Source organism: Mycteria americana, chromosome 2 (genome assembly GCF_035582795.1).
Source record: "Mycteria americana isolate JAX WOST 10 ecotype Jacksonville Zoo and Gardens chromosome 2, USCA_MyAme_1.0, whole genome shotgun sequence".
In the NCBI taxonomy this organism is placed as follows: domain Eukaryota; kingdom Metazoa; phylum Chordata; class Aves; order Ciconiiformes; family Ciconiidae; genus Mycteria; species Mycteria americana.
Window position 1 is genome coordinate 23,561,707 of NC_134366.1, and position 16,310 is coordinate 23,578,016.

The window sequence follows — 16,310 nt, forward strand, 5'->3', positions numbered from 1 at the left end:
CCATCTGTCCTCCCTCCTTGGATCAAAGGTCTCCGCAAATCTAGCATACTAGAATTAGTAAAAAGAAATTATCTATCTATCTTGGTAGACTTGCTATCTAAGAAATAATTAATCACATCCATCTTTTGTTCATAAGCTTTATTCAGGTGAACATCCCTACAAATACACCTTTAGGACAGCTAGGGTAATATATTATTAAATGGCTGTAGTACGCTTCCAGTATGAGTGTAACATGCAATGGAGTCTGAATTCCAAATCATGGAAAATTAGGGGAAATGGATGGGGGCCTCCTGCAATATCTGCTTTTAGAATTCTGTAGTATTTATACTCTGTCCATACAAAACAACTGCATTGCGTTGATACCATGTCGACCTGAAAAATGTTTTAATAACTTGTTTATTTCTCCTTTTTTTTTAAACATGTAACTGTAATTTTGCAATCTGAGATAGGGCCACAGCTTCCTTTTGGAGTCTTCTCTATCTGCTTTCTCAGTTGTTACTAGGCAATTCAGAAAATAGACAACTTTGCAATAGATTATTTTGAAAGAGGATACATATATATATATATGAAAGACTTGTAATTCCTTGCTTTCAAAATAGTATTTTGTGCTATGGAGCTGGTTAATATATGGCACAGGAGCATATATCTGGGTAATACTTTTCCTACATTAGTAATTACTAATTGTATTACCATTTATACCAGAACCAGTTGTGAACCAAACCATCATTATTTTAAGTTTTACAAACTTTAAACAAAAAGACAGGTTCTGCCTCAATACAAATTGAAACAGAATCTATGGCTATAGACAGAGAGATGGAAAGAGGACATTGTTATTAGTGACCAGATAGTTAGGGGCCCAAATTTGGTCAAGGTTTTTGTGCAGGTATCATATCAAATAAATGATTTCATGGAGAATAATAAGACTAGACAGAAATTTATGCTAAATGGAAAGGAGACAACACAAAGGCATATTTCAAAATGTAACATAAGGACAACTGAAGCTCTTATCGTGTGAACTTTGGAGGCAGGAGTCAATGCATCAATGCTGAGCAGTACCAAGAGATGATAAATAGAGTGCAGACAGATAACAAAAGGCCTTGAAAGCAAATACACACAGCAATTCAAAGAAAAAGGGATATGTTCATAACGTCAGGCCAAATAATTGATCTCTCCAGCAGTATTTGGAAGAAATATTGTCAAGGCTAGAGGAATGAATGGTACAGTATCCGTGCTGGAAAAATCACTGGTTTTTGGGTGAGAGTCATAGCTATGTGGAAGGATACAACAAATGAGTTTATCTTAAAGTTAATAACTGGAAACACTTGACAATATTTACATCTAGCCTGGATGTGAAGACCTAGAGAGACCCAAATCATAGACATGGACCTAATGAGGGCAGGCAAAATGATGAGGCTGTAAAGAAAGAAGATGCATGGGAAGACGAGGGGGTTGAAGAGCTCTCCTATTGAATGGTTTTGTTGAGAGACAGAAATAAGATTTTCGTCTGAACAGAAAGAGGCCTGGAGGAGGGAAGTAGACTTACGGGGTCATCAGTATAGAGATAGTAGTTGCATCTGTCCTTGCAAATGAGATTACACAGAGCTAATGTGGAGATAAAGACAGAAATACAGGAGAGAAGATGTCTCATTGAATCCTCATGGATGAATCGGAAGGGAGAATACAGTAATATCAGAAGGATGAGCAAATGCTCTTAGTAGACAAGTTTTATGAAGAAAAACAGCGCTAGCTATGTGGAAAGTGCCTGTCAGCTCTAAGAGGATGTGGGTCTGACATCTGGCTAAGAAAAGATCTCTGGAGACTCATGAAAGCTGTTCCATTGTAGTGCAAGGGACAGAATTGGTCTAGAAAAGATCAAAGATTATAGAATTAGAGGAAATAAACTACAGAGAAGAACTGATGATGATGTGCTGAGTATGTGTAGAGGCTGGAAGTATGACATGAGGAGATAGGATAGAGGAATCTGAGGCTGGGGATTATTTACAGAATAATGCATTTTAGTATGGTGAGAAATTAAGGAAAAGTGTAAACAAGTGATGAGTTACAGGATAGAGACCAAACAATCATCAGTCCTGCCAGGATTCATGGGCCGTAAACGATATTGGCCCAAACAGTGAGATTTCAAAGCTAGAAATTAAGCCTTTTGCTCACAATCCTACATCAACCATCTTATTCTTTCCAGTGCAGCAGTTCAAAACAACTTGTGACGGGTATTGTGGACCTTTGCTTTGCTGAGAAATCTGTTTCACTTCATGCCTTTCTCCAAAGTGTTTCCAGCAAGGGACCTAAGTTGCTTTCTCAAATCTTTACCATTCTGAAATTGCACTTGTCTCTGTTTCTTTTTTTTTCATTTCTTTGTATTTTAAAATTGATTATGGTTTTTAATTGTATCACTGTATCAGGTATTCTTATACTAGAGTAGGACATGAAGAATATTTTTAATTAATTATTTTATAATTAACAGTGTAATCAGTTATCTGATGTGGCTGGTTGTTTTCAGCTTAGTTACTCTTATTAGAGTCAGACTAGTACCATATTTCCCTACTGGCATAATTATAAAACATGTTAGAATACATTGTCTTCATTGAGAGAGAAAGAATTTTTAAATTAAAACTCCAGAGAGGTTCTAAAATCTATCTGGCTGCTGGGAAGACTCTGTTGTTCTTCTGAAACAGAATTATCACTCCATTCCTATTTGTCATCCTGTTCAATACGAGTCATCCTGTTTCCTACGTTAGGAAGCAGCTTGTTTTGACTGGACAATCTGCAGGAATCACTCCTCTGCAATGCTAGGCTCAGTGTCTCTCCTGTTAAATTTAGATAATTCCCGATTAATCCTTTGCAGTTTAAGTAACTGCCCCATTGCTGCTAATAGATTGCTAAACATGATAACTTAACCTCAATAAACATGTGGCACCCCAGCTTCCATTACGCTTGTAAATGATAAAGAAAAAGACAAAGAAAACACCAAGTTGTTCTATAAGCCTAACAACTAATGAAGCTTGGTTTTCAGTAGATACGTACTGTGTTTTTCACTGACAGCATTCATCCAGCTTTCTTGCATAACCCATGTGGCTCCCTTCTTGCTCCCACATGATACCCAACCTCTCTAGCTCCCACCACACATCCCTTGGTGGTACCACCTTGGGTACCACTAACTTCTCCCTGTGCCCGTGGCTCCCAGCTGGCTCTGGGCTCACAGGGTGCTCAGCATATCTCTGCCCGAACTCACAGCCCTTATGCTGAAAGCACAGCTTGTCCTTCTTTGGGGACATTCCTCTGGCACTCTTAACTCAGCCACTGACCTTCATGAAACATATATGAACTTAATTCATTTGAGATCTCTCGTCTCAGTTGAATCTGGTTGTAAATGGTGAGGTGGCTAGACAGTCAGGAAGGTAGGGCAGGGAGTCAGAGAGGATGGCTTGATCCTCCAGAAAACTAACTGCAAATTAGAAACTAAAAACCAATGGGGAAAAAAAACGTAGAATGCTACATTCCCCATTTCTGTGTTTCTTAGTTCTTCTGAATGGGCAGCATTTCACTCACCCTAATATCTGTACCGATTTGCCCCCTAAAGCAGATTGTTCCTGAAAAATCATTGTTTCCTTTCCTATTGCTCAGTCATCTCCAAATCCCCACTGACTGCCACAGTTACAGCATTTCATTGGCAAACTGCAAGATTAAATTTACATTTTTTTGTCTTCTGAGTCAAGCTGAAGAATCTGGATTTTGGTACTCCAAAGTCAGAGAGAAAGAACTCAGCTCTGAAACATGTTAGTGTATGGACTATTTTTTCATTTTCCCAAATTCTCACTCTTAATGATTTAAAATGACCTGCACTGACTTCTACATTAGGGGAAAGAAATACCAGGTAGCCGGTTGCCTGTAGCAGAAGGTGCATTGCTTTGATCTGCATAGGAGATCCATGCTTTTGTCAGGTCCTCTCATCTCCTCATAAATGGTGTTCACTCAACTATGAACTCCCAAGAACTCAAGGGGACTGGAGCCTTTTCCAGATGATAGGATGTGTTGAATGAGACCAGTCTGATGTCTTATATGCAAGGTCTCTTTGCCTTTTTCTGCCTCAGTTTTTCTGCATGTTAAACATTGACATTTGCTTCCTCAGCAAGCAAATGAAATCCCGAGATCCTGGAATGGAAAGTAATAGAAAATTTAATTCTTATCCTGTGTGAGGTCTATATACTTGCAGCTCAGTAAATTACATGGAAAATACGCTGCTAACACTTCTGCATTATATGTCCATGCAGCTCCAGCACTCTTGAGCAGAATTTGTCTTTATGATGGAGTAAGCATCTACAGTGGGACCAGGGTGACCCCGCATCCTCTCATCACGCTCTGTGGTAATGAACTCCCTGCCCCAGTCAGCGTCTTTGGACCTATGCTGCTCAACTTCTACACTGACTCCCACATTGCAGGCTTTGGATTCCAGGCAAGATACAGAGCAATTGGTGAGTAGCCACTGTCCTGTGCTTTAGGTGGTGGAAATATTCCAGCTGGATAATGGTTCAGTGCAGGAAATATTGTGGGAATACTTTAGATGGATGTAGATGGTTCATATTCACTCTGCACTTGCCCGAAAGAGCTCTCATGACCAGGACATGGGACTGTTTGGTGCGTGTTGTCACTGACTGATGTGTTATCTCACAATTCTCATTTCAAGACACTACATGGGAGCAAGTCAGGAACTGAAACACTTTTTCTTTGCTGTAGAAAAGAAATGCAACCCATTTTGGCAGGGGTTTTTTTAGTTGTTTGGTGGTTTGGTTTTTTTTTTTTTTTAACAATATTTAAGGAGAAGCATCACCAGTTTATTTAACTGACTTCATTTAAAAGATTTTATCACATACAGGAGAATGGTCTGATTCTGTTATACTAAAACTACATTATACAACATGGGAACCAGAACAGGATCTTCAAATGGACCCAGCTATATGCCTCCATTTGATGACCTTCTGGCAGTGCCAGGTATTAATGTAAATAAAAATTGGGATCTAGGTATATTTTTATTTTTTAATAAATATTTTCACCAAAACTTTTTGTCATTCACGAGACCTCTTTTGTTTCAAAGAGGAAATATATGTTAGAAAAAGAAGCTTCCAACTGAGTTTAGAATTTACATCTGCACAAGTATAAATATCCCAAAAGATTAATTATATTTTCAAAACCAATTTTAGTATTTTCTAGGTTTAACTTGTAGAGACAGTACTTTGATTTTTTGAAAACGATTTCATTTTCTAACTGCAGAGAAAAGTGTGAGTTCTTAACTTTGGTATTTCCCTTAATGCATTCCTCATGTTCAAAGCCACAGCAAAAAAGCATAAGGCTAAATTCTTTATATAAAATGAATGGCCTGATACAGATAAGACAGAGGGCACTGAGAAATGACAATGTGCAGTTACTCATGGAAAAGACCTTCATAACTCACTCAAGTCAGTTGCTGCTATCTGACTTGTGACTTCTGACATTTGAGAAACATGACTGCAGCCTTATTAGCTTGTTACTGTATACAAAGCAGATTCTAGCAATTAACATTCCTCTTCCCTCTAGTTGTATTGTTCACTGAAAAAAAACGAAAAAGGCTTCCCCCTCCTAGTGTAGAATAATGCTGATTCTTTATCCTCCCAGCTCCTGTCCTGTATCTGTCAGTGCTCCAGGCTGCCAGCCTGAGCGCGGCTGAGGAGCCAGGGGCTCTGTATCCAGCAGCACTCTGTATGGGACTGCCTTTGTTAAGGTCGTGGCCTGGGCAATGGCATGTCCTTTAAAACATGAAAAGCTGTGTGTGGCTTTAAGCTATTTATCAACAGGACGCAGGGAAACTTTTTTTGCCAAGTTAAGATTATAAAATAAAGGCTGAAGCTAACAATGGAAATTAGAGTTGGTTTTATAATAGTTTTTGTTCCCTCAAGCAATGAAGCTGGAAACGAACATTAGCCACATCCTGGCCTCATCAGCATCCATGGTGTGAAACCCTGAGAAGCCAAGCAGTGCCTTTAGTTCACAGCTGCAGAGTTTAACTTCCTACTCAGCCAGAGAGCAAGTATGCAGTCCTCCATCTCAGCCACCCCCCACTGCTGGCGAGTCCCAGCACAAGGTGAGGTGGGGACAGTCCCCGGGGTTAGTGACACCTGGGGACTCCTCTCTGCCTTTCTACAGTAATAGCCCAGCTCTGACAGGAGGTGGAAGGATGATGAGACTCTGTGTACAGTTATTCCAGAAAAGTCAGGGGCAGGGCTATGCATGCAATTGTGGCTGCTTTTGTGTCACTGCTAAACATTCAGGGGCTTCCATGGGGCCAGGATTTGGATGAGGGAATTTCTTTGCCCACATATCAGCCAGGGTTCTCTTGGCAAGCTAGAATGGGTACAGGGCTCCTCCAGATACACCTGACACCCTGCTGCACAGGGCACCCTCCCCATCCTGCTGCTCCCTGGTCCTACTGCAGCACACTTGAAATCAGGCTCAAACTTTTACCGCACAGACACGGAGCCATTGCCATTTGGTATGGACTAGTAACAACCTGTTACTTCGATACTGATTCTAGTCTTTCACTGCAGAGCACGACTTGATAGACATCTCTGCATTTAACAGTTCTAGGCATGACAGTGAAGACTGCTCCTAATTTATCGAGGGCTTTTCTTTCCTTATGGCTAAAAGAGGACTAACACGAGCTCCTGCAAGAGATATGAGTATTAGGACCAAGCTTGTATTCAGACAGTAATCACTCTTTTTTTTCTGTTTCCCCTACAGCTTGCGGTGGCATTTTCAATGGCTCTGTTGGTGTTATCAGCAGTCCAGCCCATTCATTTCTTGATTATCACAACAACATGAACTGCTCATACTACATCACAGTTGGAAATGGCAAAGTAGTGGCCCTCAAGTATGTAATCCAAGTTCAGCTTGTCATCAAAGGGGCAGGGAGGTCTCTGATGCAAATTAAAAGACAGCTATTATTGACAATTTTCTCTCTATCTTTCCTTTTCCAAGGGGAAAGCTGAACTAAAATGAAAAATGGCTACGGAAGCCCCCTTTATCAACTTCAGGCTCCCTTACATCTTTCTCTGTAACTTGTCATGTGCAAAACATCACCACAATTGTAACTTCCCACTTTGGTTAGCAAGAGGGCTATAAAATCGTAAAAATGCAGCTCTTGCTTTTAGTTAAATTCTGTCAGCCTTTGAAACTCCTGTGAGTTGATATAAGAAAAAAAAGAATTCTTTTAGAAGGCTGGTACTCACTTTACAGACCAAGTAATAATACCTACCCAGAAAGAGTATACTTCTGAGTGTGTACTGTCCTGCCTAAAAAAGGGATATGGCTGCCACAAAATCTTGCCACTGAGAAATTAAAAGATAGATACATTCTTCTGTCATATATATGCTGATTGTGAATTAAGAGAACATTTCCCAGCTAAGTGGAAGACCTAGCTGGGCTGGACTCTGAGCCTGCATTTTATATGCCCCTCACGTGTCCAGGGAAACTGCAGGCTGAGCAATTTACAGAAGTGAGAGAGGGTATGTTTGCACAGGGGAGATCTGGTGCTTCACAGAAAGCTGAGGTGTGCTGACAGCTTGCCTTGCAAGAGGCCTGGTGGGTGGGGGTCACTGTTTCTTTGAGGCTGGTTGGCTGGAGTGTTTTGCCACACAGTTAGTAGTTCTGCTTGCTTGTTCCTGAAATGCTTTCTGGTATCTCTCTGTGTATGGCTTTGGCTATTGCTATTACTTGGACCTTTCCTCAAGCACTAAAAACACACATAACACAGGAACAGAAATTAAAATGTGATACCTAAAGCTCCAAGTGTATTTTACAGATTCAACAGCTTCCAGCTTGAAATATCTCCCTCCTGCTACAAAGATTATGTGGCTGTATATGATGGCTCAGACACCCATGCTCCTCTCCTCGGGAAATTCTGTGGCTCAGAATTGCCTCCGAATATTAAGAGCTCCAGTAATAACTTGTTCCTGGTGTTTAACACTGACTTCTTTGGAGCAGACAGGGGATGGAAAGCATCTTTCAGGGAGACCTTAGGTAAGACCATTATCAGACTCATAACACCAAGAATCTGCTGGTAAGTAGTTTCCTTTGGTGAGGAGTGGCTATGGTCTCGCTCACTAGGGGTGCTGGAAGCAGAAGAATGTTTCTGATTTTGTAAAAATTGAGTGAACTAAGCTAAATACTAGGCTTATGGGATCCCTGCATTCCAGCCCTGGTTCTGTACTGATTCCTTTTATCCTTTGCTAAGCTTTTCCTGCCTCTCTGAAGGCATAGACAGTTCTTGGGTGACTGAAGGCTTAGCAGCACCCAAAGGCCTCTCTTTTGGAGGAAATCTGGCAATACCTGAGAACTCTTATTCTTCTGTAGTCAAAGGTTGGTGGTGTGCTAAAGATGTGTCCTTTCCATCTATTCAATTTCCATTTCCTTGCAGTTCTCCTCACACCTTTTTAAAAACTGAAGTGTTAAGTTCATTTAAGATTGGAGTTCCCACCCAGGCACCACTGTGCTGATCTCTCCTGATTTGGGGTATCAGTCTGGTTAGCTGGCCATAACATAAATGGGGATCACAGTAAGAAGGCACTGGGTGTTAAATGTTTTGATGGACACAACAGTCAGGGGCAAAGCTTGATTATTGCCTTAAAAAAAGGTTTAAGTCCAGTAGTCTATTTTTAAGATCAAGGTGTAAAAGGAATTTTTTACCTTCTTATAACATCTGAATTGTTTAGGGATGATAAGCAACAAATGATTATTACATGTAAATTGATTTCATGTCATCGCTACTAGTTTCCTGTGTAATTAACTCAATGTTTTTGTGATCTAGAAAGAAGTTATTGTCCGGTTTACAAAGCTGGCACTAACACAGATCAGAATGAAAGGTCTTTGTGGCAGAACAAACATAGTCTTCTGCTGAGTCATTGAATCCCCTCCCAGCCCCTAGCCAGCGACTTTCTCATTTGGTACAGCCTGAGAAAGTATTTACAGATAAGGAAAATAACTGGTTCTACGGGCTTTGCCAAGAAAAATATTCCCACAGAACCTCATGGTCATTACTATTATTAACTCTTTCTTTGCTTTGCTCTAAGTAATTGCTACAAGAATCTTTTAAGAACACTCTTGTGGACTGTTATTTCAAGTAACATACTGTTGCTTCACGTGTTGCTGTCTTTAAACTGTTAGGTATCAGTTGTCAGAGATCCCTCGCAGCCTGGGTTTGTGTTTCCAGGGTGAGATCATCAGGAACTCCCCAAGCTCTTGCTCTTCCTGTTGGCATATAGTCAATTTTTTTAGCCACTGACTTTAGATTTATTTGTGTAACTTGCCAGAGATTCTGCTTAAGCACACAACAGAATACAAGCCAAGCTCTTCGAGCCAGTACCAAGCCTGATTATTTCCTACAGTGAGGAGAAGCCTTTTATGAATAAACTTTGACATCTATTAGGCTAATTTTTGGAGGGAAATTTCTCCAGGCTCCCAAGGAAAGAGAGGTTGTGATGTTGCAGGAGTTATTCAGGAGCAATGGAGTTGCAAGTTGGAAAAGATGGCCATGCAGAGATGTGGGTAGTGTGACAAAGAGCGCATGGTGGTGAGATGCTTAATGGCAGGTCTTCTTTCTCCGCTGCAGGAAGCAAGCCGCAGGGACTAAACCACACAGCCGTTAGGAAGGACCCTGACAGTCCCATGCCAGTATAGAATGGCCAAAAAGTAGAAAAGTATATTATAAAAGGAAAACATGAGTCACAGTCCTACAAATGTTTCCAGTTTGACTTGCCTAAAGAATAGAGCCAGGAAAATCTGTGACACATCTTTGTACTACGAGGTCTGAGATTCTGCTTCAAATGAAAGAGAATAAAACCATGAAGATCTAAAAGCCTGTTATTCTAAATGGTGCTTTAGAGAAGCTCCCTCATGTCTGTCAAAAGATAAAACCAATGTGGTTTCGTAAGAGTACAAATGCAATCAGATGACAATTAATAATGATAAATCTCTTGGATAAGGAAGATGGTATCTGTAAAGATACAAGAAGCCTCTTTCTCTGTTGGATGACAATGAGCGCATTATATTGTAGTTACCCTAGGGAAGCACAACTGGATAACGTAATTATTGCTCTCTGTTTAATGTTGTGAGTGACCCTGATTAGGTATTGGAAAGAAGCAAGCAGAAACAGTACACTTGTTTGTAGCAAACTAAACTATTTCCTTTCCTCACAAGCTCTTCCAATTTCTTTCCCGATCAGGCTTCTCTCAGGGCTACTGCCAAAATCCAGGGTTATGCATTCTTTCTCTCTTGTGAATTTTATTAGTAGGGAGCCCATCTGATAACCATTGTGGTGGGAGGGAAGAGAGAGGATGAAGTAGGAAACTCACAGAAGCCTAGCAAGACTGACAGTAACCAGGCAAAGAGCTAAACCCTGAAGTTTCTGTAGAAAAACATGCTGTTTTAATTAAAACCATTTGTTTACATCACTGATCCTGCACCCACTAGAATATTTAATGTTCCCCCACTAGTCAGAAAAGGGAAACTAACAGAAAGTATGAAATAGTATTAATTTGACAGTACAGCAATATCTCACCTTTTTTGTCAAATGTCTTTCCTTTCACCATGCTACTCCATACGGTGTGCAATATATGTTAAGTGCACATTTCACAAGCAGCATTCTTTGTCATAATCGACTCTGTGTTATGGTGCATTTGAGGCAGGGGAACATATGGCCCTTGTTGGTGCAGTTCAGGGGGTATATAATTTCACTGTCTCTGCTGCTAAGTTTGGACACTTACTGGCCTCATTTTTGGAATCACTGGACATGCTCTCAGGCTGAGCTGGTGAACTGGGTTGACTGGAGGATCCCAGCCTGCTCCAAGTGTTAGATTTGTGGAAAGAAAGACTCCTTTTACCTTAGTTACCACTGACCTTTTTTCTGCCTTTGTTTTCAGTCTGTGAAATGAGAATTATACCTCCTTTCCACAGCGAGTGTGTGCTCCTCTAGGCAATCAATAAAAGGATGAGAAGGGATAAATCAATACCAGCTTAAGGCATTTGGTTACATGAGACGTCCCTGTGAAGGAAGGAAAGCCAAGATTTCTCCCCAAAGAATGAGGTCTGCCTGTACCGAGCTTGTGAGTCAGCCAAAGATCTCCTGATTATCTCTCCAGCTTTAAAGGGAGACCTGAGCTTTTCAGCTGACCTTGGCTGGCAGGGACAGAGCCTGCAGATACCTCTGCCATCCCTGCTGTGATAGCAGGGACTTTGTGATTTGGTGATAAATGGAGCTTCTGCCTATTCCCATCCAGCAGTGGGGTGACCCTCTCACCCCAATTTGTGATCCCTCTGAGGCTTATTATACAAAGGCTGAGAAGACATATAAGGGTTGGGGTTTTTTCTTATTTTTAAGAAGTCAGCATCTGTCAGGAGATGTAGCTGTGACCTTATTAACAGCACATCATTTTTGCTTGGCAGCTTTCTGTGCTCATGTGCATAGCCCCATTGTCTTAGTAATGAAAAACATATCACATTCTAAACCATTGGAGAAGGGTCTAGGGGTTTTCTGTAAGGCAGGTCTGCTCATGGGGGCTGTCTGAGGAAGCCACGTGAATTTACAAGAAGTGTTACACATGGTTAGATAAGTGGGTTGAGTCAGAAAGCTCTTCCTGAGCTTTCTTCATACAATACAGGCAAAACTGCAATGTAGCTGGGACAGTGGGGAAGGTGGGATGGAGGAGGGCAGGAAGACTGCCTGCTTTTTCTCTACAGCCCTAAATCCTGCTCAACTTCAAGCTGTACCCAGCTCTTTCCCCTGACCTTTTTTATACTATTTCTTGTGAGCATGCAGGAGAAATTCACATTCATACTTTGTGAAAGAGCAGTATGGTGTACTGTATTAATACCAGTGTTGTCCCTTGTTTGCATTACCTTGGGGTTTAGGAGCTCATGGGCCGCGATTCCACTGTGCTAGGCACTGCACAGGCAGAATAAAGCAACACTCTGCTGTCACAAAGAGATTATGATTTAAACACAAGACGAGGAAAACCAGATGGATATAGACAGGCAAGAAGAATAGGGTGGCAACAATGAGAAAATTAGTGATGTAGGCTCTAAGGCAGAAGAAATGCCTCCAAAACCTTTGGCAACCATTAGACTGATGGAATGTGAAGTCCTTAAACACCCTATCCTCTGCATTGTCCTCAGTTTGCCCAGTTTTTCCCTCAAGGATGCCTCCATCCTTTTATTCAAATGAGCATTTCTATTGAATGAATATTAATCATTTTACATAGGAAAAAAAAATCATAAGCAAGTAGAGTTTAGAAGAAAAACAGTTGGAAAAAGAAATCTTTTGTGATATACCAGAAAAATGCATTAATAGGTAATTTACGTAAATAATCTAGTATGCATATCATAGAAATAGATTATAATCTCTATGCTTTTCTTCCTGACAAAATGATCTGTAACTTACCTGATGAATCACCCGGAGGTATCTGTCTTCCCTTATTCTATTAGCTGTGCATTGAATTACTTGTTTCCTGTTTGGAATACACTAAGTCTCTATCACTAATGGGTTTACTGTTATGCTTTCCCCTAATGAAATTAAAGTGTACTTCTAAAAAAATGGATCCAGTAAAATTTTCACAGCATTTTTATGCTATTTTATTTTATCAACAAAAAAATTTGCATAATACAGTTCTAAGTCCAGTTCTGCCCTGCAAACTGAAAGCTTGGCTCACTCTATATTCAGTTTCTAGGTGCAGATTTTCAGCAGTGCTCAGCATGCACAGTTGCTGTGGAGTTTTTTTGGATTGTTCAGAATTGCTGAAAAAACCCCAGTTCTGAATGGGCAATATAAGGTGTAAAATATTGGTTTGGTTATTCTATTGCATAGGTCAGGGTTAGGTGCTCTTTTGTGAGTCATTTCTAAATTCTTACACCACCAGCAGTAATTCATTGCACTGATTTATGTAAATAATGTTAGCACCTGCTGTAGGTGGCACCAGGCACCTGTACTGGCAACAGCAGTCATGGCCTGTTAAGTGGGAAAGGACTCAGCATAGCTGACTCAGGTTTCCTGCAAATTTTTCTCCCTCCAACAAAAAAAATCTTAGAAGAGCGCATCCTTGACTGTGGCATGTGAATGCTGTTGCATTTTCTCATGCCTTTGGAAAAGCAGCAGTGCCTGGCAGAGATCTCACAGACCATTAGGACTAGATTCCAGGGGTGTATCTCAAGATATCCAAACCGGACTTAGAGCCTGGTGCTGCAGAGGGTCTAGCTGAGAAGCAAATTGCTTGAAACTCACAAGTCTTCTTGCAAGAATTTATTTGGGCTTTCAGTTTACACAATTTCTTACCAAATATATAACACATTAGTATTACACATTTCAGATTCATTACATTGTCATGGCTTAACTGTGATTAGCTGAATCTATTAAAATAATGAATAAATCGTGGCTAATAATATCTTTTCTTGATCTTATTATAGTCCGTGAAAATAAGAACATCCATAACAAGCTCAGACTATATGCTTATAAGTCACAATTCTTGGACTGTTTCTAAACGTATTTTGGGGCTTAAATATAAAAATATGCATCAGCTTGAAATCTGATTAAATTTAGAAAGCACTTGCAGTGTTGAAATACATCTCTTCTATATCTCTGAAAAGAATACAACTGTTAAGCTAAGGGATAGTCTACAAATGCCTCTCAGAAATGTCAGTTATTTAATGTCTGTGACATTTCTTCTCCCAAAGCAAAATAAATAGAAGTTGTTTGCATACACAAAGTGGACAGACAAGAAAAGAGGTAGACTTTTAAATAAGAAATTTCTGACTGATCTGAAAAAATAAGGTGAGAAATAATTTTCAGAAACAGTGATTAAACATAACTTTGCAGGTGACTAAGCAGTTAAAAGCTGATGGGATATTCAGATTAAAGGCGCTTCACACAACTGTGGGCAAACTCTGCTGGCATGAATTGTCTTAGCTTCACTAAAGTCTATGACTATTTCAGCTGAAAATCTGTACTCCAGTGCACACAAACAAAGGGTGAGGAGACATTTCTGATTCACATCACAAGAGAGATCTGCAAAGGCCTGGGCGGCTGTGATGCCAACAAGTACGCTAATGCCGTATTAGAAAGTATTAGAATGAGGCCAGACTGCATGTCTGCCTCTGGTCTCTCAGACAAGCATCGAGGAGATGGATAGGATGGTACATACCTTACAGTTTTGCAGAACTAGGGCAGGCTTGGCACAGAGAATGTCTGGACTGTTATATTTGGGATCAGCCAATAGTCTAAAAACTTAAGAATATGAACTTCGTCTGACTGCATTTGTGAAATCCTGCTAAAGCGGGAGAGTGGGGCTTTGCAGTCCTAAATGTCACTGCTGGAACCATTGCCAGGCCATCAAACCAGTCAGAAACCCTTTCTGTGTGTAAAGGCTAGGCTGAGGACTAAAAAGAGTCCTGTGGTTTCAGAATTCTCCTCCTGAAACATTGCAGGCACTGTGGCGGGGCGGGCACTGCTGCCAGGGTCCTGCTGCCACGCGAAGTCACGATGTCTGTACAGTGATTGCCAACCACGGGAACTGACCTCTACAGCTCAGCTTGTGAAGGTTTACCAACCTTCAGTATCAGCCACGAGACAAAGTATGACAGTACGATTCCTCTCTCCAGCCCCATGTCCTTCTGAGCCTTACTGTTTGAAGCCACGATCCAAACAAGCTGTGAGATAATTATTACAGCCACAATTAGTCCAGCCACTCCTCTGCACCGGAAATAAGACCCATCAGGAAAGAAGCATTAATCTCGGCAGAGTTAATCTTTGCTTGTTCTGATTTTTAGTTCAGATCAGAGAGAAGGCTAGAGTTCCTAGGGATGCTTCTCGGTGAGACCAAATGTCATTCAGAAATCTGGGAGAGGATTTTCAATACTGTTGAGAACTAGAAAAGCAGAACTAGAACAGTTCTTTGAACTTTGCTGCCTTCTAGTAGAAGTTTGTGGTGCTCATTTAGTGAGAAGGGAAGGGCAGCAAAATGAGTTTGTTGTGTTTTGAAATGTCATCGGTTTAGCTGTTCCTGATAGATTTAAAACTATTCCGTAGGCTTCCTTTCATAGCATCCATACCTGTATAAATGAACCTTGCCCCTGGCTGTGCTTCAAAGGCAGGCAGCTTTGAAGATTCACCTTCATCTTCATTCCATATCTAGAGGATGTAACTCTTAACAGAGAAACATGTGCTTGCTCTCTGCTGTAATTATTTTTATTTGCCATAGGGAACCTTCAATTCCTTCTTCTCTGAATGGTCCTTCAGCCTTTTAGTTTCATTAATGCTTCCCACTAAAAGCAGTAAGGGATGACAGTGTGTGCCCTAGTTCTTCTGATAATTTGTGTTCTCTGGCAAGCTGTTTATGACGAGGACAAGATTGCAATCTGATTTATGATAACCTTATGATTTTTATTTTAAATAAGAAACCAGAGACTGAAACAACACTGTAAGCCATGCAGTCAATCCATCTGCCCACACACAAATTGTTCTATAAGGTACATTTCTCATTATTTTTATCAAGTTTAGCTTTTAATATCTAGGAGGCTATTCTACAAATTAACAGACTTCTTAGTCCCACATTTTGCCTCAATTTTAGCTGCAATCATTTCTGGCTGTGTTAGCCAATGATAAATATCATTCCATCAATGGTCACTAGCAGGCTGGATTGGCCTACTATTTGGCCTTCTACTCAGAAGTGGTGCTGATTTTTAAAATGGTAAGTTGTGTCCTGGCTAAAATGCAGTGCAATAGTGTTTCTCTTAGTGTGAGTTCCCTCCTGTTAAGGAGTTGGTTCTTCATTTACTTGTGGGTGTTCCCTAGATCTACACAGCTTCACTATTGTGTAACTTTTAGTGGCTGCAATCACATGTAATGTCGATTAGTACTGGAAAACACCAAGACAGATAGATTTTTCAACAAGGGCTGCTTGATGCAGGGCTACTGGAAGCTACTTGGCTTCCAGTCTAGCCGTTACTTATAACATACTGCCCTGTAAGCATTTGACTCAATCCCGGCTGAGCAGGCTAAGCATTGTGAAACCTAATGATGAAACCTCACCTTTATTAACTGTAAATCATACTTTTAGTTATTTATTTCCCCTTAGATGCTATTCCTGGCTATACTAGCTGGAATTAATTTTCTGATAATGAGGATTTGGCCTGTTTGTCTCTCTGTCGGGTCCATTTTATGTGCTGTACGCACACAGGTTACCCACATCTGTATTTTTTGTCATCTGAGCTGTCTTTAT

General features: G+C 40.6%; 1 protein-coding gene across 1 annotated transcript in view; it reads left to right on the plus strand.

Moving 5' to 3' along the window:
• CUBN (cubilin) overlaps positions 1 to 16,310 on the plus strand; it is a 149,848-nt gene that overhangs the window by 124,359 nt on the left and 9,179 nt on the right. The window contains exons 57-59 of the mRNA XM_075492710.1: positions 4,290 to 4,490; positions 6,790 to 6,919; positions 7,850 to 8,067. Coding sequence (XP_075348825.1) covers positions 4,290 to 4,490; positions 6,790 to 6,919; positions 7,850 to 8,067 — 549 coding nt within the window. The remainder of the gene's footprint in view (positions 1 to 4,289; positions 4,491 to 6,789; positions 6,920 to 7,849; positions 8,068 to 16,310) is intronic.